This window comes from Drosophila ficusphila, unplaced genomic scaffold (genome assembly GCF_018152265.1).
Source record: "Drosophila ficusphila isolate 14025-0441.05 unplaced genomic scaffold, ASM1815226v1 contig_197, whole genome shotgun sequence".
In the NCBI taxonomy this organism is placed as follows: domain Eukaryota; kingdom Metazoa; phylum Arthropoda; class Insecta; order Diptera; family Drosophilidae; genus Drosophila; species Drosophila ficusphila.
Genome location: NW_025064091.1, coordinates 1,862,251 through 1,886,715, shown reverse-complemented (window position 1 = coordinate 1,886,715; position 24,465 = coordinate 1,862,251). Strand labels below are relative to the sequence as shown.

Below are 24,465 nucleotides of genomic sequence, written 5' to 3'. Positions count from 1 at the left end.
ATTTCCAATAAGCTAATAATAATAATATTCTTTGAAGTCGTGACTTCTAATGCATTGACTTTCATATCAAAATAAAGACATTACATATTTGTTATTTTGATTCGGCTTTTGGTGACATTAACAATCTACGCACCTGAAACCTTAAACTTCTCAGTTGATAACTTATTTTGCGACTTCACCTATTATATTATATCAGCCCCCAAGAAGCCCGCTCTTGGTGGGGATTACTCAACCAGCGACAACAATGGCTCCGCCGATGGCAACAATGATGATGGTAATGAAGACGCTGACGATGACGACGGGCGATGGTGATGGTGATGGTGATGGCCTGCAGCTGGAGATCGGGGCGATGATGCCATGCTAATGATCGGACCAAGTGAAAGTGCGATCGGCTGTCAATGACCCACCGGTTCTACAGACACGGCGGCTTTGGCCGGCGGTTTCACTTGTCAACCTCGATCGATTCTAAATTGCGTATGGGAGGCACGTTTGCATAAGATATGTATGTAGACCTTGTGCGGCACCCACTGCTTGTTTCAGCTTTTGCAAAAGGGGACAGAGTCTGAGTTGCGGCTGATACAATTTCGCATGCCAGATTTCTCCAAAAGATTGTTGCAAATACCTATCAGATTGTAACTCGGTGGGGTAAAGGTGTACTGCAATTGTTAAAAAGTTAGCAATAGGAAGGAAGGACCACGGATAATAGTATTAGTATTATTAATTAATATTAATAGTATTAGTATTAGTTGTCCTATTATTTTTGGGTCGATATCTATATTAATAAAGAGCAATATTTTAAAATGTCATGTGCTTAGGCTGGAGAGAATAGCAAACTATCAACAAAATTGGCGAATATTTTGGTTTTTTTTCTAAAGAGAAAGCTAAGATCAAGTAGTTCCACTTAAGTTAATCATGAAATGACCAATTCTGTATTTTTCTTTTTGTAACCTAAAGACAAAGAAAGGATAAAGGAATATGGTCTCTTCATCCGTATATGCATCAATATCTTAAAAACTTTATGAGCTAGAAAAATGTTTTGCAATAAAAACACATTTTATTTACGGACAAAAAATAGAGATTAGCCTTTTATATTTATTTTCTTGGCCCAACAACAACAAACAGTTTGATTAAGATTAAAGAGCCCGACAGCGAGTCGATATATGCGATAACACCCTCGATAGCGATGACGATTTTTCCGATAGCGCCCGCAGTAACAGCAGCTTGTTCGAGTGAGATAGGCGTGGCTTAAGAGAGTGCGAGTGCTTTGAGAATTTTATTTCGAAAGTTAAGAGTGGCACGGCTTGGAGGCGCTGGGCGCCTCGTCATCGCTGGCCTGATCGATATCGGTGCTATCAAACGAGAGCTTGGCGGGCGACATGGCCGGCAGCAGCAGAAACTCGTTGAACAGGAAGTCGGCGTCCATGGACTGCGTCTTGCCGTGATATCCGCGCACGACGCCCCGCTTCGGCGGTTCGATGAACCGCTCCTTGACAATCAGCGCTCCCGGCGAAGGAGAAGGCGAGGGGGACGGCGAGGCCGAGGCGGAGCAGCAGGCGTTGATCATCCGTCCATAGTGGGCTCGCGGTGGCTCCCGATCCGGCGGCACTCCACCAGCAGCTCCGCTTGCTCCAGGTGCTCCTCCTCCTCCACTGGATCCTGGGAAAAATGTAATTCAAAGTATTTCATAAGTTAATGGGTTTCGAAATACATAAAGCCCCGTTTGCAGCCGACATTTGAAAGCATATAACTAAATCATTTTGGGGGGATAGGTTTACATTAATTGATTTATAATAGTTATAGCATAAGTATCAGGCTTTGCCGCAAACAAAATGAAAAATAGTACAAGAATAAATTCAAGCTCCTGCACATGGAATTCTTCTTGGGTTAAACATTTTTAGCTTTACAAAACGAAAAAAATTTCATTAAAATCGGAGTACTATATCATATAACTGCCATAGGAAAGATCCAAAAATCTATATAGAAATAACGGAAATGAAATTATTATGCCGTTGTTTTTCATCAGACAATCATGATTTTTGGAGTATAGAGTTTTCTAATGAGTTTTGAGTTACAAATTAAATTTCATCAAAATCTGACGACTATATCATATAGCTATCATATGAACAATATGGAAAATTAATAGAAAAATCGTCACAGATTCGATGCTGTTTAGCCTTTTTGTATTTTGTTCGACATATTTAATGACTGCAAGGGTATATAAGCTTCGCTTGCCGAAGCTAGCTTCCTTTCTCGTTGTGTTAATAATGTTATCATTGCAAAACAAAAATCCCTACCACACAGTACATTTTCAAAATAAACATTTTAAGCTTTTGAGTTTCTGAAGAAAACAAAAAAAAATAAAAAAATTAATAAAAGGTAGCATGTACGGAGTAAACCCACAAGTACGACTTATGTATACAGGAGCCAAGACTGGCGGCTAATAGGCACCTCCTCTCTGATGCTGCGGGGATCCCCCGAGGACTCCGCTGCTGCCGCTCTTGAGGTTGATGCAGCTCTGCGTGTGGCTCACGTTGGCGTAGTCGTCGGTGGCCTGCATGGGCACCCGCTTGAGGGTGTTGCTCTCGAAGGGGAAGTTCGAGTTCGAGGTGGACTGCGTGAGGTTCTCGAACTTGCGCAGCCGGGCATCGTGGCGCAGATGCTGCGGCCCGGCGGTGGGCAGGTTGATGGAGGCGTGCAGGGCCGCCCCGGCCCCCACCGAGCCGCTCGAGTCGGCCTTCTCCTGGCCGGCAGCCTGGGCCGCGGTGCCCTCGAACAGGCTGATCTGCTTCTGGATCCGCGGCGACACGGGATCGTGGGCTCGGCGGACGGGTCGCACGTGCTCCGGCGAAGCCTGGGTGACGCGGACCGGCAGGGCGAAGCCAAAGCGCGGATCGTCACTGGGCACCTCGGGAGGACCTTCCGCGTGGATGGGACAACAGTAGCAGGTCTCCAGTCGCGGCTCACAGTCCGCCGGCAGAGAAGGTGTTGTCGCCGCCGACAAAGTGGCATCCTCGTCGTCCTCGAATCCCTGTGGATAAGAAGAGAAGTTATTTACATTCGCAATTTAAAATTATATTTGTTGGATACAGAAGATTCTTTGACTCTACTTATAGGAACAAAAAGGTAAAAAGTATTACATTTAAATTCTATAAGATACTTTTAATTCAATTAATTTATTGGAAAAATTCCTAATAGATCACCAGAGCTAGCTTTCTTTCTTGTTTATAGATACCTATATAAATACTTGGTCTTTTTTTTTTGAGTAATTTTATATCCTTTTTTTATTTAAATTTCAATAAAGTAAACATGTATATTAGTTAATAATTTATATCAGTCCCAATTGCGATGCTTATTTTTTTCTTTCTTTCTGACCTAAAAACTTCAGGTGACCTTCTTGGGAAATGATGTCCCAATTATTTAATCGTTTAAATGGTAGCCACTCAGTAAATGTATGAAAAACAAAAGTATAACTTGCACTCACATCCACAGACAAGGTCATGGAGCCCTTGTTGGCCACCATGCTCAGGTCCAGATCCATGCCGAAGCTGACTGGCGTGAGGCAGGTGCTGCCGCCTTCCTGCTCCTCGCAGACGCTCAAGAAGATTCCCCCGCCCGCCGCCTCCTCGCCAGATTCCATTCTGTTCATGGGCTCGAAGACAGCGGGAGCTGCCGAGGCACCCTGTTCCATAATCTCCATGGTAAGATCCAGGCTGAAAAAGTCACGTAGCAGTCTATGTAATATCGAATATTTAAAACATATTTAACCCTCAGCGCACACACTGGGTGAATTTCACTCAGCGCGATTTTTCGGCGGTTCGGCATTTAAAAATGGAAGGAGGTGGGGGCTTGGGAGTGGTGGGGGAAAAAAACTTATGCGCCACCACTACGCCCACACCGAGTTTCAGCTTCAGTGTCCCAAAATTCGTTGAAGGGGAAATATCGAAAGTTGCTCAGCGGGTGAATTTCACCCAGTGTGTGCGTTGTGTTCCAAATTCCACGTAAGTACAGACATCGTGTTAGTTTGAAATTTTAATTGTAGACCCCCTTTTTCGAGTTTTTACATGTGACATATCATTGTTTTCATAGAAAAGGCGCCAATATGCTGACGCGGGCCCTTGTGAAGCCATTTCTGGTTAGGAAATGCAATTGCGGTTGCAAATTGAACAATTCGTAAACTACCAAGATAGGCTTGAAATGGACGACCCAAAAGACTTTTCACTTGAGAACAAAGTGTCTAAACACAAAAAACAAAGAATTTGAGCCCCAAAATGCATTACTCTATACCACACTTTACCCGCAACAACGAAAAAATTTACCCATTTTCAAATGACTAAAAAAATATACTTTTTAGAGAATACGGTTAAACTGCCATTAAAATCTGAAATTTCGTACCCTGAACTCTCGAAAAAATGATTTCTTTTGTAGATTGATCACTTTTTTCATTTTAATAACAATTTTTGAAAAAAAAGTGACTTTTTCATGAACACCAATCAGTTTTTTACGAATTAAAGTATGAAAAATTGAATTTACAACTTCACAGCTTATACCATAATATTCTTGAGAAAATTCTTCATATTACAAAAAAAAAGTTTTTGAAAATCGGACAATTACAAGTAAAGTTATTAACGGGCAAAGTCGAATGGGTGAAAAACACCCAGTGTGTGCGTTGTGTTAAAAAACAGAGGTGTGTGCGCTGAGGGTTAACTACTCACCTCGGTTTCATTTCCAAATCTGGTAGGGACATATCCTCCTCCTCAGCTGCCTGGAGACTATCTTGCGGCCAAACTTTTTTTTTAACGGGTTGGTGGTTCGTGATCAAGGAGTTCAAGATGTTAGTAAAACAATTATTTATCGAGAGGAGTCACGAAACGAACAAAAAACAGAAACGTAATGGGACAATAGCAAAAAAAATAAAACAGTAAGCAAGCAAAATTGAAATAAGAAAGAATTTTGTTTTTATTCAAAAATAAATTAGAGAATGTTTAAAATAAATAGAGAGATGCGAATAAGGTTTGTTCAGTGTGTAAATAGGTACATCCAAAAAATCAAGCAGACATAGTAAAGAGGAATAAATCCGGAAAGAAAAGAACTCATTGCGAAAGAAAAGTCTGGAAAAAAGCGAGCGAAAAAGCCACAATTAAGAAGGGAAAGTGAAAGTTTTAGAATTACTAAAATGTTAATCGATGTAGCAAAATAAAGAAGAACTTATAATATGTACATTGAGTTTCACTTTTTTATTATAAATCTGAACAAAAGACTTAGGAACTAAGTGAATTCAACATACAAAGACATACGTATATAGATATCTTTTGGTTCGTTATAAATATGTACACCAATAGGTTAAAATAAGGTTTAGTGCATTTGCTTTAAATGCTTGGCTCTGTTGCATTCTCTGAAAAATGAAAATAAAATAAATAATTAAGTGTGTAATTTTTAAAACAAAATAAATTAAATGCTTTTGACAGGGTTTTAAGCTTAGTTAAAATTTCCTTATACTTTCAAGGGAAACCAAAATAAAATAAACAAAAATGGAGAACTTTTCTTTACAAATTATAACTTTTAAGGCTTTTAGTTAAGTTTAATAAGTATTTAAAAAAAAAAAATTATATCATATCTGATGAACTCCAATCAATGAAATTTTATTAAAAATTTTTCAGTTTTCTATACAATTTCAACAATTCATATATATAAATGAAAATATATACAAAGTGTATCTGTGTTTGAGCACCGTTTAATCAGCATGCTAAAAGATAATTATAGATCATTCTGATTTCCCATCACAACAATGCAGGAATGTATCCAAATCAAACTTGTGGGCCCTGCAAGTTTTGAAAACCACTTTCACAATTTAATCGTATTAAACATTGTGCGCATTGCAAGTGTCAATTTAGGGGGTTACAAAAATAAAGCCAAATAAAGTGCCTAGTGATAAGATAGACCAGATCTGATTCCGTTCAGCACTGCCACTCGAGCACCGACTTTGTTCTGCACTTACGCTGCATCTTCCCCGCCGACGGCTGCATCACCGAGGAGTTGCTTCCGGCGATGTCGGGGCACTGACTCTCCGGGTGGAGCTGCGGACTGTTTGTGGATCCGGACTCGCTGCCACGCCGGTCGAAGGTCGGAGTGGCGGTAGTAGAAATTGACTGCTTTTCCGCAGGCGGCGTTTCATTGCTGACTAATGCCTCCGCCTGATTGGAGGCATTTAGCGTCATCGAGGAGACGGCCGGCAAGGTGCTCTTGGCGAAGCCACGTGGCGGCGATCCTGTCGGCGTCTTGAAGATCTGCGCCAGGATCATGTCCTGCAGGAAGCTGTCCAGCTTACGCAGGGACAGGGCGTTGTGCAGCGTCTCAAGCGGTCGGATTGGTGGCACATCGCCAAACCCTGCGGGAAACAGTTGTCATTATCACAGGCCCAAAATATTTTCACTCTTCTCTGAAATAAGCCTCTAACCTCTAATAATCTCCTAGAGTAAACATAATAATTTAAGGAAAGTGTGTTATTTAAATTTCCATTCCCATTTTCGTATAACAATATTCCTGACACAACACAATATCTTACTAATTGAAGTATATGCCGACACAACAAAATATATATATTCTCTTGATCAGGGTCAGTCCAGAAAGAATTTTCTATATTCAATTATTTCTCGTTACTACGGGCTAGTTAGCAACACTGTGTGATCAAAGACTTTCCGTGCCAAGAATTCAAAGAAATAATTACGATTTCGACCATGAAACTATTAAAAATTGGTCCTTCGTGCCGGATTTTAAAATAATTTACTCCAACTCCTAATACATCTTTATCTACGCACTCGCTTAGTACAATTGTCTTCAATCGTCTATGTTTTAAAGTTGTCTAAATTTTTCAAGGCAGGTGTTCCAATTCTTTGTTGTTTAGAGCCCTTAATATTGAGCGTTTTTTAGTTTTTAATAAAGCACAGCAGGTCTCGCCTACAATTTTTGCCTTGCAAGACTATTGGCATTTACTAAATAAAGTTTCGAATAAAATACCCTACTCTAGTATTTAAAAACTACAAGTCCCGTGAAAGATCGCATATCCTCAATTGGAGTAATCTGCTGATGATCTTATTAACACCTATCAAACATAAGGTTTCTATATTTGATGGTAAGCCAAAGACAGTGTTCTTGTAATCTACTAACGCAATTCTTTTTTTATAGCAGATTATCTTATTATTTGATTTGCGCATAGCTACCAAAGTGGAAGTATAATCTTTTCCGCCTAGAATAATTTTGAGATTGCGAAGGGACCTTATTGATTGTATTTTTTTTTAAAGCCATTAATAAGAATTAAGTGAATTCAAAAATGAACTTTGTTAATAATTTAAATTTACCTAAAAAAGCTTGGTTAACCTGAATTTATTTCATTATTACAACACTTGATCAAATCAAAAGTCTGGGCTCAAACGTAAATTTCTAACATAAGCAAGCGTTTTGAGATTATTCTTATTTGGACCACCCGATTTGCCCCATCGAAAGTGGATGCATCCCAAGTGTTGTTGTCATACTACAATACTCTACAGCAGTTTTGGGTACTTACCGGACGACGAGACCGGTATCATGTCGCGGAGATTGGGAGCGGACGAGCTGCCGCTGATGACGGCGGTGCTGAAAAGGCTATTTGTGCTGGTGGCCATCTTTTTGCTAAAACCACCGAAACCCAACATTTTCATATAGGACATCTGGCCGGCAATACTGTGTCTTTGGCGACGCGACGAGGTGGACGAGTTGGCCGATGACACCGAGGCCGAAACCGACACCGAGACTTGGCTATCTGTGGCGATGGTATTGGTACAACAAGACGGGGTCGTGGTAGTGGTGTTGGTATTTGTTTTTGTATTCGTGGCAGTGGCAGTGGCGGTGGTGTTTTCGTTCAGTGTATTGTTGATGGTGCATGATTGTTGTGGTTGCGGTTGTGGTTGTGGTTGTTGATTGGTGATCGTTGTCGAGTTTTGGTGGTGATGTTGGTGTGGTGCGGCGTTTGAGGTGGGATCGATCGATTGGAATTGGTTAGTAAATGGTTGATTAGAAGACATTGTTGTTGTATTATCAAACAAAGCCGCTGCTGCTGCTGCAGCTGCAGCTGCTGCTGTTGTTGTTGTGGTGGTGGTGGTGGTGGGTTGTGGTGTAAATGTGGGTGAGGATGTGGGGCTGGCTGTTGGAGAAGCTGTGTGTGTTGGTGTGACACTCTTTATACCTTTTGTGAAATCGGTTGCTGTAATTGTTGGTGTACCCGCTGGTGTACCTTTTCCCGTGCCCGTTGCTGTATCTGTTGGTGTAACCGTTGGTGTATCTTTCGCTGTAACCGTTGGTGAATCTATTGTTATATCTGTTTTTGTATCGGTTTCTGTATCAGTTGCTGCACTAGTTGCTGTCTCTGTACTTCTGTCTATTTCTGTTAGTATAGCTTCATCTTTGGATATCTTTCTATCTGTTGGTGTACCCATTGTGAAAGCTGTTGTTGTAACTGTCGTTCTACTTGAGCTGCTCGAGCTCGTCAGTTCTGTGCTACTTGCGGTGCCCGTTATCAGCAACGTGGGCAAGTTGTAGACCACTTGCGGCTCTGGCTGCGATGGCCTTGCTTCCGCCTCCGAAGTGGGCGTGACCAGCTCTTCGATGGGCTCGAAGCAGCTCACAAAAACGCCGCTAGGTGGCGCTGATGGCGCACCCACTGACGAAACAGTGAAGCGAAACGGGTTTTCTGCCACAACAGGAGCCGACGCCGGCATGGACAGCTGGCCACAGGAGCTACTGGTGGCCTTGCGCTGGGCAGATGCTGAAGCCGAAGACGAAGCCGATGCCGATGCCTTGTCCATGTCGTGGCAGAGCCGCAGGGTGGAGGCCGTTGGAGAGGTGGTGGCATGGGTCATGGGCGACAGAGTAGCCACCGCGGGCCGTTGGCCAAAGTGCGAGCTCATCAGGATGGCCGGTGCCGAGCTGGACAACTGGAAGTCATCGTCGAAGCTGCTGGCACTCACCTCCGCCGCCGCCGCTGTCGGCTCTCCACCCGCCTCCGAATCCTGGCCAGCTTCTGGTGGCGAAGACGCCGCCGTTGTCGCCTGGCCCAAGTCCATCAGACTCTTGGAGTGCGAGTGCGCATGCGAGGCCGAGCCGCTGCAGTTGCAGTTGCACGAGCTCAGCGGACGCTCGTTGGTGGCCATCGGCGAGATCTGCGGCAGGTGGCGCAGCTGCTCGAGGTCGTCGCCCTCGTCGCAGCTCTCCATGCGCCGCATGGTCAGCACGTGGAGGCGTTTGTGCGACATCGGACCGCATTGGGGCGTGGCTGGGTGCAGCGAGAAGTCGATGTCCGACAAGGGCAGCTCGTTCGTCGAGGAGTCTATTTTGAAGAAGGACAAACTGTTCGTGACCCGAATCTGGAAGGCCGTACGTACTCCGGCCTTTGAGTGAGCTCCTCCTTCCGAGTTGCCGGCCACGCCCACTCGAGCATGGGCTATCTCGCCGAATTCGGGCGTACGAGCCTGGGCCATGTCCCCGAATTCAGAAGTTGAGGCCTGAAAGTCTCTCTCTCCGAAGTCTGGAGGTGCAGCCACTAAACACCGAGGTCAAAGTTCAGTCCGATAGCGAAATGGAGTCGGGATGAGGGGTAATTAGTTGGGCGAAATGGTGGGGGTTCGGGTTTCCAGTCCAAAATCAGCCAAGTTCGTATTGATATATTCGAGAATCGGAGTATCGGTGCGTTGGTGTATGTAGTTGTGTGTACAGATAGAAAACTCATTAGCCGAGATAATCAAAAAGTCGAAGATCGCGAAAAGTTCGTGGAAACAAAGGTTCGTAAAAACAGGGGGAAAGAAAAGACGGGGGATAAACAGTTTGTAAACCATAAGGAAACACAAGAAGGAGAACAAAATCGGCAAGCCGAGTGGGAAATGCTCTTGCAAGATTCTAAAGATGTCGGTACGCAAACTTAAATAAAAGAAATCAATTTATAAAAAAGGATAACTTTAAGGGGATAATATTTAAAAGAAATCTATAAGTTATTTATTTCAAACATCGGAATTCAGTCCTGTGTTGTCTAAGAAGATGTTGTATACTTTAAATCTCTTTCAAATTAGTTACATTTTAATATCAGGAATCTACACCGCACAAACTAAACTCAAGGATCTTTAAGACCCCACAAGAGCACTTAGCGAATCGCGGTTTTTGGAAAACTTTGAAGCTGCGGCGGCCAAGGCTTTAGTGGAAGCTTTTAGTAGAGTACCAGCCTTCGGAGAGTAAGTGGGTTTCTCGAGTCCGGTTAGGTCCTTGTGTGTCTCCGTAAATGAATTGTGTTTCAATGTGGGTGTGTGAGGGGTATGGGTGGGTGGGTTGGTTTGGTGGCGGGGTCTGGGTCTGCAAACAACAACAACGAGCAACGCAACGTACAGACACAGACAAGAGAACTCCACAGAACCAAGCTTAATTTTTCGGTTTTTTCCGCATTTTTCCAATCTTTGCTCTTCATGCACTGAGACAAAAACAGAGATAGATAGACAGGACAGAGGGAGGCAGACAAACAAGCAGATATATAGAGATGTAGATACAGATAGTGAAAGAAACTGGGAGCAACAAAGAAGGGGGATAGAACCGAGTGTGACCGTAGGCAGCTGGACCCCAGCAAGAATTTTGGAAACTCTTCTCTTCAAAAATAAGAAGAAGCGGTGGGTGAAAATCCTTCCTGGGGCTCAGCTGCTCCCTGGGGGCGGGGCAGGTGTGCGGGGGCGTGTCTAGAGTGGCTGTGTATGTTTTTCTTTGTGGCTGAGACAGTGTGACCAGCATTGCCAAGTACACGGGATTCCGCGGCCAGATGCTTATAGATTTTCAGTTTTTCTCGGCAAACATTTTGGTTTGTTCTTTCATTTGAGAATGACAGATCGAGATACATATATATATAAAACGAAAAATGTGTGTTCATGTGTGTAGTATGTCCTGGGTGTGTGTGTGTGTGTATGTCCTTTCGATCGCTTTACAATAGAAAAAATGAAAACCAAAAAATGTTGGGCACAGCTCGAGAGAGATAAAGATGGAAATTCTTGTAAAATTTTTTCTTGAGCAATAGTGTGAAATGATGAAAATCACAACTGAATATAATTCGTTTACCATTCGAAATAGGGAGACATCTAGCTAAAGGATATATCTTATATATAATATATAACAGGATCGAAATATATATATATTTAAAAAGTTTGAATAAGGTTCTTCGAAATATGTTGGGTGGTGGGAGGACCTAAAACATAATTAAAGCGAGTTCGGGAATATGGTTTGGGTTTGGGCTTGGGTTTCGGGTTTTCCTTTCCTTAGTGTAAGCCTTGGGGATTCCCCAATTGTGTTAGCTGGCAGTGCTGACGGGAAACCGTGAGACGCAAACACAGAAAACAAAGGAACGGCATGCAAGGAACCCCACAAAAAATATTTTAAAAAACCATAAAGGATGACAGGGAGAGATGGATAGAGGTGATACTTCGGAGCGACCGAAGGCTGAATAATCTGGCAGACTTGACCGATATATATTAAGTTTTATATGTAAAGTTGTACTTTAAGCAATTGAAGACAGCCATCTTCCCATAGCTTCATATTTAATGCATCGGACAAAATCTATTACAAAGTGGCAAACGATATAACACGATGTTTGCTTCCCTGTTTCTTCTCCTCTGCCAAATCATATCACACAGCCGTGTTTAAGTTGGGGGAAAAACCAAACCGTGTCAGTGCGGATTAGTCAAAAATTGGAATTAGCCAATCGGGCGGATGTGAGATGTGTTAGACAAGAAGGAACGCAGGTTTCTTTTGTGGAAGGTGGGTGGGTGGGTTTGGTTGGTTGGTTGGTTGGTTGGTAGGTGGGTAGGTGGGTGGGTGGTGAGCTCCCGACCCTGAGGAACAGGCGAAACAGGCTGCGGAGGCGGCGGCGGCGGCGGCAAGCTTTGCTCGATCGACCGTCGGGCCCTGCCCAGACATACGTACCCGGCTCCTTGGCGCAGACGCCGGAGGAGGGACGCTGCTCGAAGCTCCGGGAGCGCGGCTCGCAGTCGGGGCTCACCGCCCGGATGTCCGGACTGATGGGGCGGAGCTGCTGGTTCTGCTGCTGCTGTTGCTGCTGCTGCTGCTGCGAGGCCAGCTCCTCGTTCAGCCGCTTGGCCAGGTCCATCGCCTCGTGGCCACTGACCGTGTGATGGGCTCCGATGGGTATGGGCTTCGACTTGAACTGCTTGGACCGCAGCTCCAGTCGGTTGAATCCGAAGGCGGGCGAGGTGCGTTCTGCGCTGCGGTCGGAGCTTCTTTGTCCAGTGGTCTAAATACAAATAGTAAATAAGCATTGCATTTAATGTATGTATATAGTAAGCTGGTTGTTAGTGACGGCCAGTCCAAGCGATTTTCAGAGATAAAGGGAGCTACGATCTGAACTCACCGAACGCTTCTTGCCCTCCCGCTCCTCTCCCGAATTCGAGTCGTTCTCCTCCTCGATCCTGGCGGGGTTCGACTCATCCGAGGACTGCAGGCTCACGTTGCAGGCATTGTCGCCGTGCGAATGCGGCCGGAATCCGGGACCCGGCGGCAGGTTCTTCTGCACGCAGCAGTTGACGCCCGGACTGAAGTGCAGCTCGACGTGGAAGCGCTCCTCGGAGGTGGGGTCCTTGGTGGGGTCCTCGTAGAGCATGATGACGATCTGCGACATGTAGTTGAGCTCCGACACCATCGAGATGTAGTCCATGGCCCGCCGCCACTGCTCGTCGGTGACCACATTGAGCAATCCCCCGTAGCGCAGCACTGTGAGCAGCGAGTGCACGTGCGATTCGCTGGTGAAGTAGAGCCGGGTGCGGACATGCCGCTGCGGACTGGCCACGCCGTGGCTGTAGTGCGGATTCAGGCGGTTCATGAACTCGTCCTCCACCTCATCGATGTTCCGCTGCAGGTCGCCCTTGATCTTCCGCAGCAGCGGCGAGCAGATGCCCTGCCCAATGGCCAGCTTCTCCTGCGGCGTCAGTCCGTACTCCTGCGGAATGACGATGTCGGCCAGGTTCTTCGCGTAGATGTACAGCTCCTCCGCCTGGTCGTACTGCAACGTGTGCTGATTGTGCTGCAGGTCGTACTTGATGCAGTCGTAGATGTCCGGGATCTTGGAGATGTCGAACAGCTTCGACTTCGTGCTGAAGTCCTTCTCGATCTTCTCCCAGCGGCAGCGCATCAGGTCCCAGGTCTCGCCGTGATACAGAATGGCATCCTTGGTCTTCGGGTCGTCCTTCTTGATGCTGATGATGTGCAGCAGCTCGCGGATGAGCAGGTGCACGTGGTGGCAGCAGTCCACCGGGTTCTTCACGAAGTCCAGCGCCTGGGTGATCGACTTGCTGTTGCACGGATTGATCAGCTCGCGGTCCTCCTTGGTGAACTCCCGATCGTTCTGCATAAGCTCATGGAGGCGACCTTTAGCCCTGTTGCGGAAAAGTATTTCCATGAATGTTATCTTCAATAGGTTATATAAAATATGATAGTAAAAGTCCTTAGATAAGAAAGGAAATATCTCTTAGTATCATGGTAATGGATACATATTTAAAACATATAAAAATATAAACAAATTCCAAGATAAATAGAGTTTAGAAGATTTTAACTAGACGAAAGGCTGTTACTTAAATGTTTGTAAAAGATTTCACAAGAACAGGTGATACATCAAATTCAATAGATTATTTCGCGGAAAAAATTGATCAGTCCACGAACCAATCGTTTCAACCTCGTTGATGGACTCCAACGAACGACTTACAGGTTTTGATACTTGCTGGAGTCGCAATCGTTGTCCAACAACCCATTCGTGTTGGCACTCTTCACCATCTGGACGAGAATGGGAGTGAGCTCGCCTTCCAGGGCCAGCAAACCCTTGGCGAAGGCAGCAGCCGTCATCTGAACTCGGCCCTCATCCGAGGCGTAGATTTTCAGGTCGTGCCGGAACGTCGAATGCAACCTGAAATAAAAATTAAGATTCCAGATAACTTAAGCAATCTCAAACTAGTAGTTTTTGAACACCATTAAAATATTAGAGAGCCAAAGTGCACCCACCTTAGTAGGCCCAAGCCCTGGGTGCCCGAGTAGTCCGACCTTCCCTGGCCTCCGGGATACATGCACCGGAAGATGCGGCCGAGCTCCTCCGCCTGGATGCGACCGGCTGGCGTCAGTTCGCCGCCCCACTTGAGGATGAGGACCAGCGATGGCTCCACGGGCTGTTCCGCTGCTAGATTGGCTTCGCATTGGTTAATCACGGCACTCGGACATGGGGCAATGCCAGCGGACTTACTGTCATCGGAGCTGGAGCCGCGCGGCCGACCCTTCGGCTGGTACTTCATCTGGACCTTGCGGTTAATGCCCGAGAAGTGGCCGTACATCTCGAGGACGTTCTTCAGCTGCTCCAGCTTGCTCTCCTTCTCCTCGATCTCGGCGTGGGCCTTCGTGTGGATCTCGCTGAGCAGGAAGCGGGCGATGTCCAGGATCTCCTGCAGCTGCTTGGGTCGCTTCAGCTTGACGTGGCCCAGCTTGTAGCCGTCGTACTTCTCGAAGATCTCGAAGAATCTGGTTGGGGGTGGGATCGGTTCGATTGGTTAGACGGAGGCTCCCAAAGAGCAGGGATAAGCCACTCACTTGGGGTGCCGCACCTCCACCTTCATCTTCTGCTTGGGCGTGCGGTCGCCGTGCCGGATGACGGCCACCACGCAGCGCAGCTCCATCATCTTGCCGAAGGTGGTGGGCACGATGGGCGGATCGTCCAGCTGGAAGGGCACACTCCAGGGGATGTGCAGCGTGGGCGTCAGCTCCCTGAGGATCATGTTGCCCAGGATCTTGGCGCAGTCGTCGTAGTACTTGTTCGAGTTCTTCACGAAGCTGAACCCGTTGACGTCGCACACGTAGCTCTTGCCGTTGGCGCGCAGCAGATCGAATCCGCAGACGGTTTGCTTGAAGGCCAGACACACCTTGCGCGAGATGAGCTTCTCGGAGTGGTTGAGGATCACCGGGTAGCGGATCTCCTTGCCCTCGCTGTCCCGCTCCACCTTGCCGTCCAGGGCGGGACTCTTGCGCGCCTCCGCGTGGGCGTAGTCCGGCCCCACGGTGTACACCTTGACGTCCGTGCCTGAAAAGTACACTAAGTTGTAAAGGTGATGCTGGATTCAGTGCGTTCGACTGGCGGCCACTGGTGTGTTTCGGTGTTTGCTATTTTGGTTTTGTCTATTTACTAGATTTCTGTGAGCTTGGCGATGAGCGGCGCGTGCGGAGCGAAACGCAGGACAAGGCACAATGAGAGCGATGCTTCGTTGGAGGATTAGAGTAAGAGTGAGTGGTCTACGATGTTCGAGCTAGCCAAAGCCATAACATACAGACAGCCAGAGCGAATAGGGGATTAGCGGTTATAGGGGTTATTGGGGCAGCGATCGAGGAGGTACACCATTGCCAAAAAACCAAATACGAAATCTTATAGCTTAATCCAACCAATCCAAGGAATCCAATTCGTAATTAAAAATAAAACAGTTTGCTAGTTTGAAGCCGGTGTACCACCAATCGCATCGCTTTGGATCGGGGAGAGAAGTGGAGGAGCTTTGGGTAGTACCTACAGCTGAATAGAGCATGGGAGGATAGTGAGCAAGTGGCATACCATCGGTGGGCATGAAGTCCTCGTAGATGAACGACCCCGTCTTGCGCACCCTCGACTCCGGGGAGTACACGCTGCTCCGGCTCCCGATCTTCCGGAAGAGCCGCTGACTGCCACCGCCCGCCGACGTCGGGTAGTAGATGTATATGTTGTGGTCCTCCGCCGAGACGGGCTTCTCCACGAACGGCTTGTTGAAGGTGATGCCGTTGACCTCCACATGATCCTCGGACTCGATCAGCTCGTGATCTGAGGGTGGAAAGTCAAATTGGCGAGTTAGCAATTGGTTAAGGTGGCTGGAGTATCAGTACTTACGCTTCGGATCCGGAGAGTCGCGATCGAGGACCGCGTAGCGGGGTATCTCGATGCCCTCCTTCTCGAGGATGGCGTACACCCGCCTCCTGTCCTGAATGTCGTACTGCATGTGCAGGTTGTTCAGCACAAAGGGGTTCCGCAGCTGGGCGTACTCGATGGCCTTCTCCAGCGGGAAGCCCTTCGAGTGGAACGACACCAGGCAGTCGCAGGTGGGCCAGTTCTGGACGGGTTCCCGCAGGATCACGTTCTCCTCGAATGTCACTAGCTTGATGAACTCGAACTCGCCGAGCCGCGTGAGGATCTCCTTCATCGGCTTCGACTGGGTCTTCTTGGCCATCGCGCAGATGCCGACGACCACCTGCTTGCTGTTGCTGGACGAGGTGCTCGTGTCGGAGTCCATGCCGTCATTGCTGTCCCCGAAGTCAGTGTCGCCCTTTGGAAGCAGAGAAAACAGAGGGAACAGGTCGTTAATGAGTTATCCTTCACCCGGATGGGAACACCGGTTTGAGCGGGCATGCAGCAGGCAACGGGCGAAATATCCGGAGTCTCGCCTCTCCGATCTTTTGTGTAATACAGTTTTTTAGTTACTTAATGTGTCATATTTCCCCCCGCTCCCTTTAGGAAGCAACTACTCGAACAAGAAACGAACCCATAAAGTGGTGAGTTGTATTGAAATATCTTTAAAATAAACTACAGGGATTGCGGTTAAAAAGCAATGACTTGTTGCAATTAGTCATGTCGGCAAAAAACTGGAGTTGTGACCTAATCGAGCTGCGTTTTTGCAAAGGCGTTATTAGAATTCTAGCTTATTTCAGGAGCTGTTACTAAACCATTGTATGGTTTCTAAAGCCAGGGTAATACATATCAAACTGATAAAGATCAAACGCGGAGCAAGCTCCAGGACAAAGTTAAAAAAATAGCTTTTTGATTTATATACCAATTTGAATTTGAAATTTTATAATAAGAGAGCCATCACTTGGCAAAACCAAACCAATTTCCAACGACACTAATATGTTTTGATTTGGGTGAGGTCCCTAAAATTTAGCTTTCCCATTCATTGGAGTGCACCGAATACGAATACCAAGATATTTTAAGAAAGTTTGAAGAAAACCCCCAAATTACATCAAACTAAACCGGTTCAGGTGCCAGCCGATCAACAGAGCAATTAGCGCTCAATTCGCCCCGACTTTTTCGACTCATTAGCGTCTCAGCGTCTGATCATCAATATCGTTAAGCCAGCTAGACCTTCTATACTTTCTTGACCTTCTATACCTTTTAGACCTTTTAAACCGTTTATACCTTTTACCCCATCTATACCTTCTGGACCATCTATGCCTTATAGACTTTCCAGACCTTCTAGACCTCTATACCGCCTATACCTTCTAGCTCTTCTATGCTTTCTAGACCTTCTATACCTTTTAAACCTGCTAGACCTTCTAACCTTTTAGCCCTTCTATACCTTTTAGACCTTCTATGCCTTCTAGATCTTCTAGACTTCCCAGACCTTCTATACCTTCTAGACCGCCTATACCTTCTAGCCCTTCTATACCTTCTAGACCTTCTATACCTTTTAAACCTACTAGACCTTATATACCTTTTAGCCCTTCTATACCTTTTAGACCTTCTATGCCTTCTAGGTCTTCTAGACTTCCCAGACCTTCTATACCTTCTAGACCGCCTATACCTTCTAGCCCTTCTAGACCTTCTATACCTTTTAAACCTACTAGACCTTTTATACCTTTTAGCCCTTCTATACCTTTTAGACCTTCTATGCCTTCTAATTCTTCTAGACTTCCCAGACCTTCTATACCTTCTAGACCGCCTATACCTTCTAGCCCTTCTATACCTTCTAGACCTTCTATATCGGCTAGACCTACATTCATACAGACATCGCAGAAGCAGAAATCATCGCTGTCCTCTCCGCTGCCATGACTTGGACCGTAGTCCTCGTAATCGCTGACGTTGAAGGGTCCGTACTCCCCGTCATCATCTTCGTCCTGGTTGTCTTTGCCTCTGCCGAGCGGAATTCCCGTGCCCGGCTGACTGTGGGCTCCGGCACTTTGGCTCCGTCGCTGGCGTTGCAGCAGCCGGTTCCGGCGCAGCCTGTCGCGACCACGCCCCCTGCGACGCCTGGCCCCCGTTCCGTGGGATGGCAGTGCGTCCAGGCTGTGGCGGCGACTGTTCTGCGGATCCCCTTGGCCGGCTCCCTCCAAGCATTCCGCACCAGGAAGCACCGCCGCAGCGGTCACTGCAGCTCCAGCCGCTGCGGCAGCTGCCTCGAGCTTCTTCTTGTGCCGCTGGTGGCGCGACCTGAGCTTCTTCAGGCGCCACCAGTCCTTAAACCACGTCCACTCCATTGCTTCGCCAACCGAGCTGTTTTGCTAGCCCTGCATTGGCCGTTTCTTAAAGTTTTATTGCAGTTTTTCTATGGTCGAGACTCGAAAACCCTTAGAAACTTGAGGATATTTTTCTGGTTTTGAGCACAGGTTTTATATTGGAATAGGAAAAACCGCACCGAGCGACAAACAATTGAAATGTTTAAAAAGCTTTCCTAATTAGTTAATTATATCCACAATAAACTCATATTTCGAACAGATTTGTAGTGTCGTTATTTATATTTCAAATTGTTTTTTGATGACCCTGTGGCATCTTTAAAAGTTGATGTTCGACAAAATACTGTTCAAGTTAATTTGTTTTTATTTTGGTTGTGGGCACAAAGCACTTTAAGTGCTGAACAAAAATTGTATGCTTTATAACATTAAGTTTCACTTGCAAAAAAGGCCTTTTCAGGTTTTGGTCTTGTTTCTACCGTCAAATTGTGGTAACCCCTTAAAACACTCCACTAATCTAAACGCGAACTGTTTGTTTTGGCTTATTACATCGTGAGTTAGTTTCGCTTTTGGTATCTACAGTTGAGAACACTGATGGGGAATCGGCTAGAACAAGCCGTACGTGCTCGTCGTGCGAATTCCCCCAAAACAGGTGACCCAACCCGAGGAGGTACTAAAACGCCGATCGCCGAGGTCAGCGGAATAACGACTGTTCCGTCGAGCGCGGCCAACTGACTAGCGGAACTGAACCGAACGGCCCGTTGGGATCTCGCCGGGGATCGAATCGGATCGTATCGGATTGTTTCAGGGCGTACGGCAAGCCAGTTCGACTGTGCGCCCACTCAGAAAGTCGGAGGAGAGTGTCGGCTAGATCGGCTAGAAACAAAAAGACGGGAAAACAACAAGAGAAGTGGTCCCACAAAGAGAAAGATGGGGCGCTACACTCTGGAAAATGCTCGCCACTAAACTATTTGAACGTTAGGAAAAACCCAGAGTGGACAACTCCACTTTTCTGTTCAAAGCAGTAGCATTTTTTGTTTGATCAACTCATTAACGCAGTGACAAACTACAATAGGTTGTATAATTGTAGACATTTTCAGTTATGTATAGCGCAGTCATCACCCAATAGACCAAGTTACTCGGTTAGGTTACGTTTCAAGCAAGTGTTGAAACACATAAATTTTCGGATGACAAACAAACTTTTCCAAAAATGTCAATCACACAATAATTTCAATAAAACTAAATGAATTTCACGCATCATAAAACATAATTTCTGCAGAAATCAAAAACACCTTTCTAAGGAAAAATAAATAATAGATTTGTTTAGTTTTCAAAATATTAACTACTAAAGCAATTTCAATTATCAATGATAATTCAACTCATATTTCATATTCTATTTTTTTAAGTACACTGAGACTGAGAGGGCGCGTTGTTCTCTTTGTATAATTGTTTCGACATGCTGGAGGCGTCTTGTTATCATCGTCGCTTTCATTTGTTGACGACACGACTTAACTACAACTTATATAGCGTACACGTCCGGCCGATCGGCCAGTGTTAATGAAAGCGACTACAAAGACAACGAGAGCGACACAAAGAGCAGGCTGGGAAACGGTAACCGGTAACGGGCGGTGGAGCAAACCCGATAAGAATTCCGAAGATAAGGGCTCTGCGGGTCTTGAAGCACAGATCTGCCCGAAATCCCCTTAGGCGTAAATTGGCCAACCAAACATTTGCTCTATATGTGGAACGAACCGATGGAGACCCTTGACAAGTGGCACTGGATATGATCTTGCCGATCTATTATCGCCTTTCGAATGCATATGTGTTTTGACACGATCTTTTCTTCTCCGTATTTTATTATGAAAATCTGACAACTGAGTCACGATTCGTGGATACAAAGATACAGGTGTAACGTATCGCAGCGTCAACGCTCCTCTACGTCAGAGGCTCATCAAAAGGGGATCTATTTAAATCATTTGAAATTTTTATACAATTAAGTCCGCCCTTACCCGAAGAAAGCTTTTAAAACTAAACAGCATAGCTAAAATTATCATCTTAAATTCAGATGTTTACCTATTTAATATAAGAAAAGAGGACACTTTAATCTGATATAGAATCATTAATAGAAACCAACGAACGCACTTTTTTTTGCCTAATTTTCATATTACCATTTTTTCAATTTTATTTTCTTCAATTTAACAATTTAACTAAACAAAAAACATAGATACATTAGTCATTAGTGCAACTGCTTACAGTTTATAAAACCACCCAAAAGTATGAAACGGAAAATAAATATTGAGACACACACATATATCCCCGAAAGACTTACTAAACATTAGCTTTTTGAAAAAGAACTTCTCTTTAATTGGGTGTTATATGGATTCCAATAATTCTCGATAAGCATCATAGGGATATTAGAAGGCTCACCCAAAAAAAAAGTGTTTTCAACGCAATTGCGACACTTAAACTGCTTCGTTCGAAAGTCGGATCTTAACTGCGGTTCTGAAGATGCAATTGGATTCGATTCGGGGCCACCAGAGATTCCGGACGGCTTCCGATGCCAAAACCAAAACCAAAACAAACAAACAATACAAATAACTGCGACAACTGGGTAATTAATTAATGCAGCCAAGAAGCCGAAAATTTAATTAGGATTTGGCGCGTTCGCCAATTAAGCAAACAATGAAAACGTAACGGAAACAACAACAAAAATATTGTTAAAAAATACCAACTGAAAGTGCGAGCAAAATAATGCAAAACAACGAGAACGGAATTAAGTGCAAGAACTGAAGAATCACCGGATGGGAAAATGATGAGGAGCGCGGCTCCATAGGCTCCAACGCGCTGGCGTCTGTCTCTGGATTTTGGGGCGGAAAAAATAGAAGCGAGTGGATAGAAGATAAACAATAACAAAGCGTTAATCGATATACATTTTAACAAAAATCTCTTTGTGTCGATTTTACAATTTTAGCTAAAATGAAACTACACCAAGTATCAATCTTCTGTTGTCAATTTCATACTAAGTACATACATATATACGAAGTTTAGAAATTTAATTTTGCACTACATTCATTAAAAATTTTTATTATCAAAGCAACAGTTTTGTATAAATGGTTAAAAAATCGACTACAGTTACTTTTTGCGAAAAATTATTTAATTTTTAAGTTATCCCATTGAATTCTTCAATTTAAAACAAAAAACTTGGTCAAAAAAAATTTAGTTTTTGAAATGTGAAGAGTCGGATCGGGTAGCCATCGTTTGCACGCCAATTAGTTTAAGGAATAAAAACTTTCCAAAATTTTTCAAAATTTTGGAAATCAAACAATTTTGACTTTCAAATAACTTTAACTGCAAGATAGGAATTGTTAAAAAACTAACTCTTACACTCAAAAAATTTTAACCAATGAATGAAAGGCGGGAAAAAATGTTTTAGTGATTAAATTTTGAGTTTTACCGCAAGAGGTGTAAATATAAAACGAAAAAGTTCGAAAAAGTTCAAACGCGTTCATCTCAAAGCATTTTTTTTTGAACACATCTTAAACAAATCTTAAAAGATTGATTTAAAAATTTTTGAAATCGAAGCCTAAAATGACGACGTAGTGGTTTTTGTGAATTTTTATTATAATTTTAGCCAGTAGTTTGCAACGCAAGGAAGAATAACTTTAGTTCAACTTCATAATGAATACACTTTATAGCTGCATTAGGCAAGACTAAAAAAATTCAAATTTGAATGGAACAAATTTTTAATGTTATTTTTCGGATTCTGTGGAAACAATATGGAGCAAATCATGTTTTTTTTATTATACAAACATGATTTTTTAGAAATAGAGTTTTCTAACGATTCCTGAATTTGAAATTAAATTTCATGAAATTTGGGCGACTCTATATTATAGAGTCTATAATATAGCTGTCAGAGAAATAAGAGAAAATAAATAGAAAAATTCTTGGTGATGTTAAAAAGTTATTTCTATAAAATCCGACTACTATATCATAAGTTGACAAAACTAGAGAAGTTCTACATATGTATGTACATATGTATGTATAGTAAATTTCACCGCTGACATTCCAAGAATCGAACTAACAATCTTGTCACTTAAAATTTGCGACGAGTCCATTCTACATTTAAGTTCTACATAACTGATTATTATTTTAAATTTTCGAAGTGTAGTAATTTGAATCTGGAGGAAGTAAAAACACTAATTGGCGGCCAAACAATTCAACTTCACAAAAATTGTAACTCAAATTACCCAGTTACACTGAGCTTTTTAAATATGCAAATAATTTAGGAACTCTACTTTTCACGAGTTTAATAATTCCAAAGTTTTCTAAATTATCTCGTATTTTTCGAAGTGTTGTTTTAGTCACGCACCGCCCAGATTCGGAGTGGAGTTTACGTGCGTCAGCCAGCGGCGTCCTACTGATGCGCCACGCCCTCCGCCCCCGAACTTATCGAAGCTGTTGCCCATTTGTTGTTCCACTGTTTTTGATTGTTTGAGGCGAGAAGGACACAGATATGTACATATCTATATAAATTATGTTCATTCGAAACCACAACACAAAAAACACGTGAGAAAAAGAGAAAGAGAGAAAGTCTTAAGGAGAGCAAAAGCTTTTGGCATTGACATTGAACAGTCAGCTGTTGGCAAAAAGAGAGGGGTAGAGAGGGGTGGATAGGAGAAGGGACGGGGAGGAAGAAGGAGAAGAAGCTGCCACTGCAAGAAACCCACAAAAAGTCAGGGTCAGCCCCGTATGCAAAAATCTGCAGTAGAGGTCAACATAATAGCACCGCAATATTTTATATATTTTTCGTTAGCCTTGTTTGATAGGCTTAATTTTGTGTTGCCATGTTGAATGTTCTAAGTATTACTATCAAACCAAACAATACCTGATACACCCAAAAACATGTTCTCTGTGAACACAAATTATGTTAGGATTGGAATTAAATTTGTATGTGCATTTAAAAATTCACAAATATCCCGTTAAAGAGCATTTGCATCATTTTAAATTTTGAACATACATATATATATTTATTTATGTGTTGTTATTTAATAATTGTAATTTTAAATGTTAAGGCATACTTCAAGAATAACCATTACACAAGTGCTATTATTTCGACCTCCACTATAGACACATAGAGGTCTCAAAGTACTCAAAAGTAAAAAAAACGCATTTTTTAGTGGGTTAGACTATGTTTTAGTAGTAAAAAATAGTGAAGCGCCTACGTTGCCATCCTGTAATCCCAAGTAGAAACCGACGCGCTGCTGCTGCGGCTGATTTTGGTGCGGATTAGGCTGGTGCTGAGAGATATCCTGGTATCCCGACTCCAATTCGGTGTAGGACATGATTATCCTGCGCGATGGTGTTAGTGGGGTTATTCAAACAAAAAAATAGCATTTAACACAGGGCAATGTTTTTATTTTCCTCGTTTTTTACATTTTTCACACGCACACACACGCACGCAGTTCTTGCCGCGTGTTAAAGCGCGAGTGTGGGTGTATGTATATTTTTAATAACAATTTTTTTTTTTTCACTGTCGTTCGATTTTACGAGTTACGAAATCTGTTTTTGCTTTTGTTATTGTTTGTGTTGTTATTATTATTATAATTTGGTTATTGCAGAGTTCGCCACCGGTGGGAGGAGTGGGAGGGGGAAGCGCGACGGCAGCAAGGAAAGGTGCGGGGCGGGCGAGGGGTCGTTCTGCTGCTGCGGGGTAGGTGATTGTTATTAGTTAATTGTTATTGAACTGGGTTTCTCTCGCTGTTTATTCTTCTTCTGCTTTTTCTGATTTTTTTTAGCCCAACACACGCACACGTCCGCTCGATGCAGAAGTTCCGTTTTTTGCCGCAGTGTTTTCAGATGGGCAAAGAGCTTTCGCCCAAAGCTCAAAACATAAATGTACTAAAAAATCCTTCCTCTTTAATTGCATTACCCACTTTAACTTATTCCTCTACCTCGTGAAATATTTTTAAGAATCGTGGATCAATCAACGTTTGGAAAAAAAACCGTATCTGAAATTTTCTTTAACGAGAAACTATTATTTCAACATTTCAACATGCAAATCAAATTTTTCAGTTCAGCTGTTCAAAAATCTGAATCTGAAGCTTTTACCGATCATCTGTTTTGCCTAAACGAAAAACAAGGCAATTATAAATATAAAGCCGCTAAAATAAAAGGACGATT

At 44.0% G+C, this 24,465-nt stretch overlaps 1 protein-coding gene across 20 annotated transcripts; it reads right to left on the bottom strand.

Annotated features, from left to right (window-relative positions):
• Positions 1 to 1,057: 1,057 nt before the first annotated feature.
• LOC108100922 (inositol hexakisphosphate and diphosphoinositol-pentakisphosphate kinase) lies at positions 1,058 to 24,144 on the bottom strand. 20 transcript variants are annotated; one of them, XM_017205045.2, is made up of 17 exons: positions 23,508 to 24,144; positions 22,655 to 22,808; positions 21,084 to 21,142; positions 15,956 to 16,388; positions 15,647 to 15,889; positions 14,641 to 15,139; positions 14,300 to 14,571; positions 14,065 to 14,245; positions 13,772 to 13,969; positions 12,425 to 13,445; positions 11,980 to 12,307; positions 7,562 to 9,571; positions 5,996 to 6,385; positions 4,713 to 4,785; positions 3,482 to 3,710; positions 2,449 to 3,028; positions 1,058 to 1,656 (listed from the first exon to the last, which is right to left on the bottom strand). In XM_017205045.2, the coding sequence occupies exons 1-17, from the start codon at positions 23,625 to 23,627 to the stop codon at positions 1,286 to 1,288; spliced, it is 7,161 nt and encodes a 2,386-aa protein (XP_017060534.1). In that variant the 5' UTR covers positions 23,628 to 24,144; the 3' UTR covers positions 1,058 to 1,285. The 20 variants fall into 20 exon arrangements, 19 of the variants coding, with proteins under 19 accessions (XP_017060534.1, XP_017060535.1, XP_017060549.1 ...); XM_017205046.1 differs by having other exon boundaries at positions 22,655 to 22,762; positions 24,095 to 24,106; XM_017205060.2 differs by lacking the exons at positions 21,084 to 21,142; positions 22,655 to 22,808 and having other exon boundaries at positions 7,562 to 7,795; positions 8,219 to 9,571; positions 14,641 to 15,127.
• Positions 24,145 to 24,465: the final 321 nt, after the last annotated feature.

Coding starts and splice junctions, on each gene's coding strand:
- LOC108100922 (XM_017205041.2), bottom strand. CDS start 18,312: ATGGAGTGGACGTGGTTTAAGGACTGGTGGCGCCTGAAGAAGCTCAGG. Junction 15,890..15,955: donor CGACTCTCCGGATCCGAAGC/GTAAGTACTGAT, acceptor TTCCACCCTCAG/ATCACGAGCTGATCGAGTCC. Junction 15,140..15,646: donor GGACTTCATGCCCACCGATG/GTATGCCACTTG, acceptor TTTACAACTTAG/TGTACTTTTCAGGCACGGAC.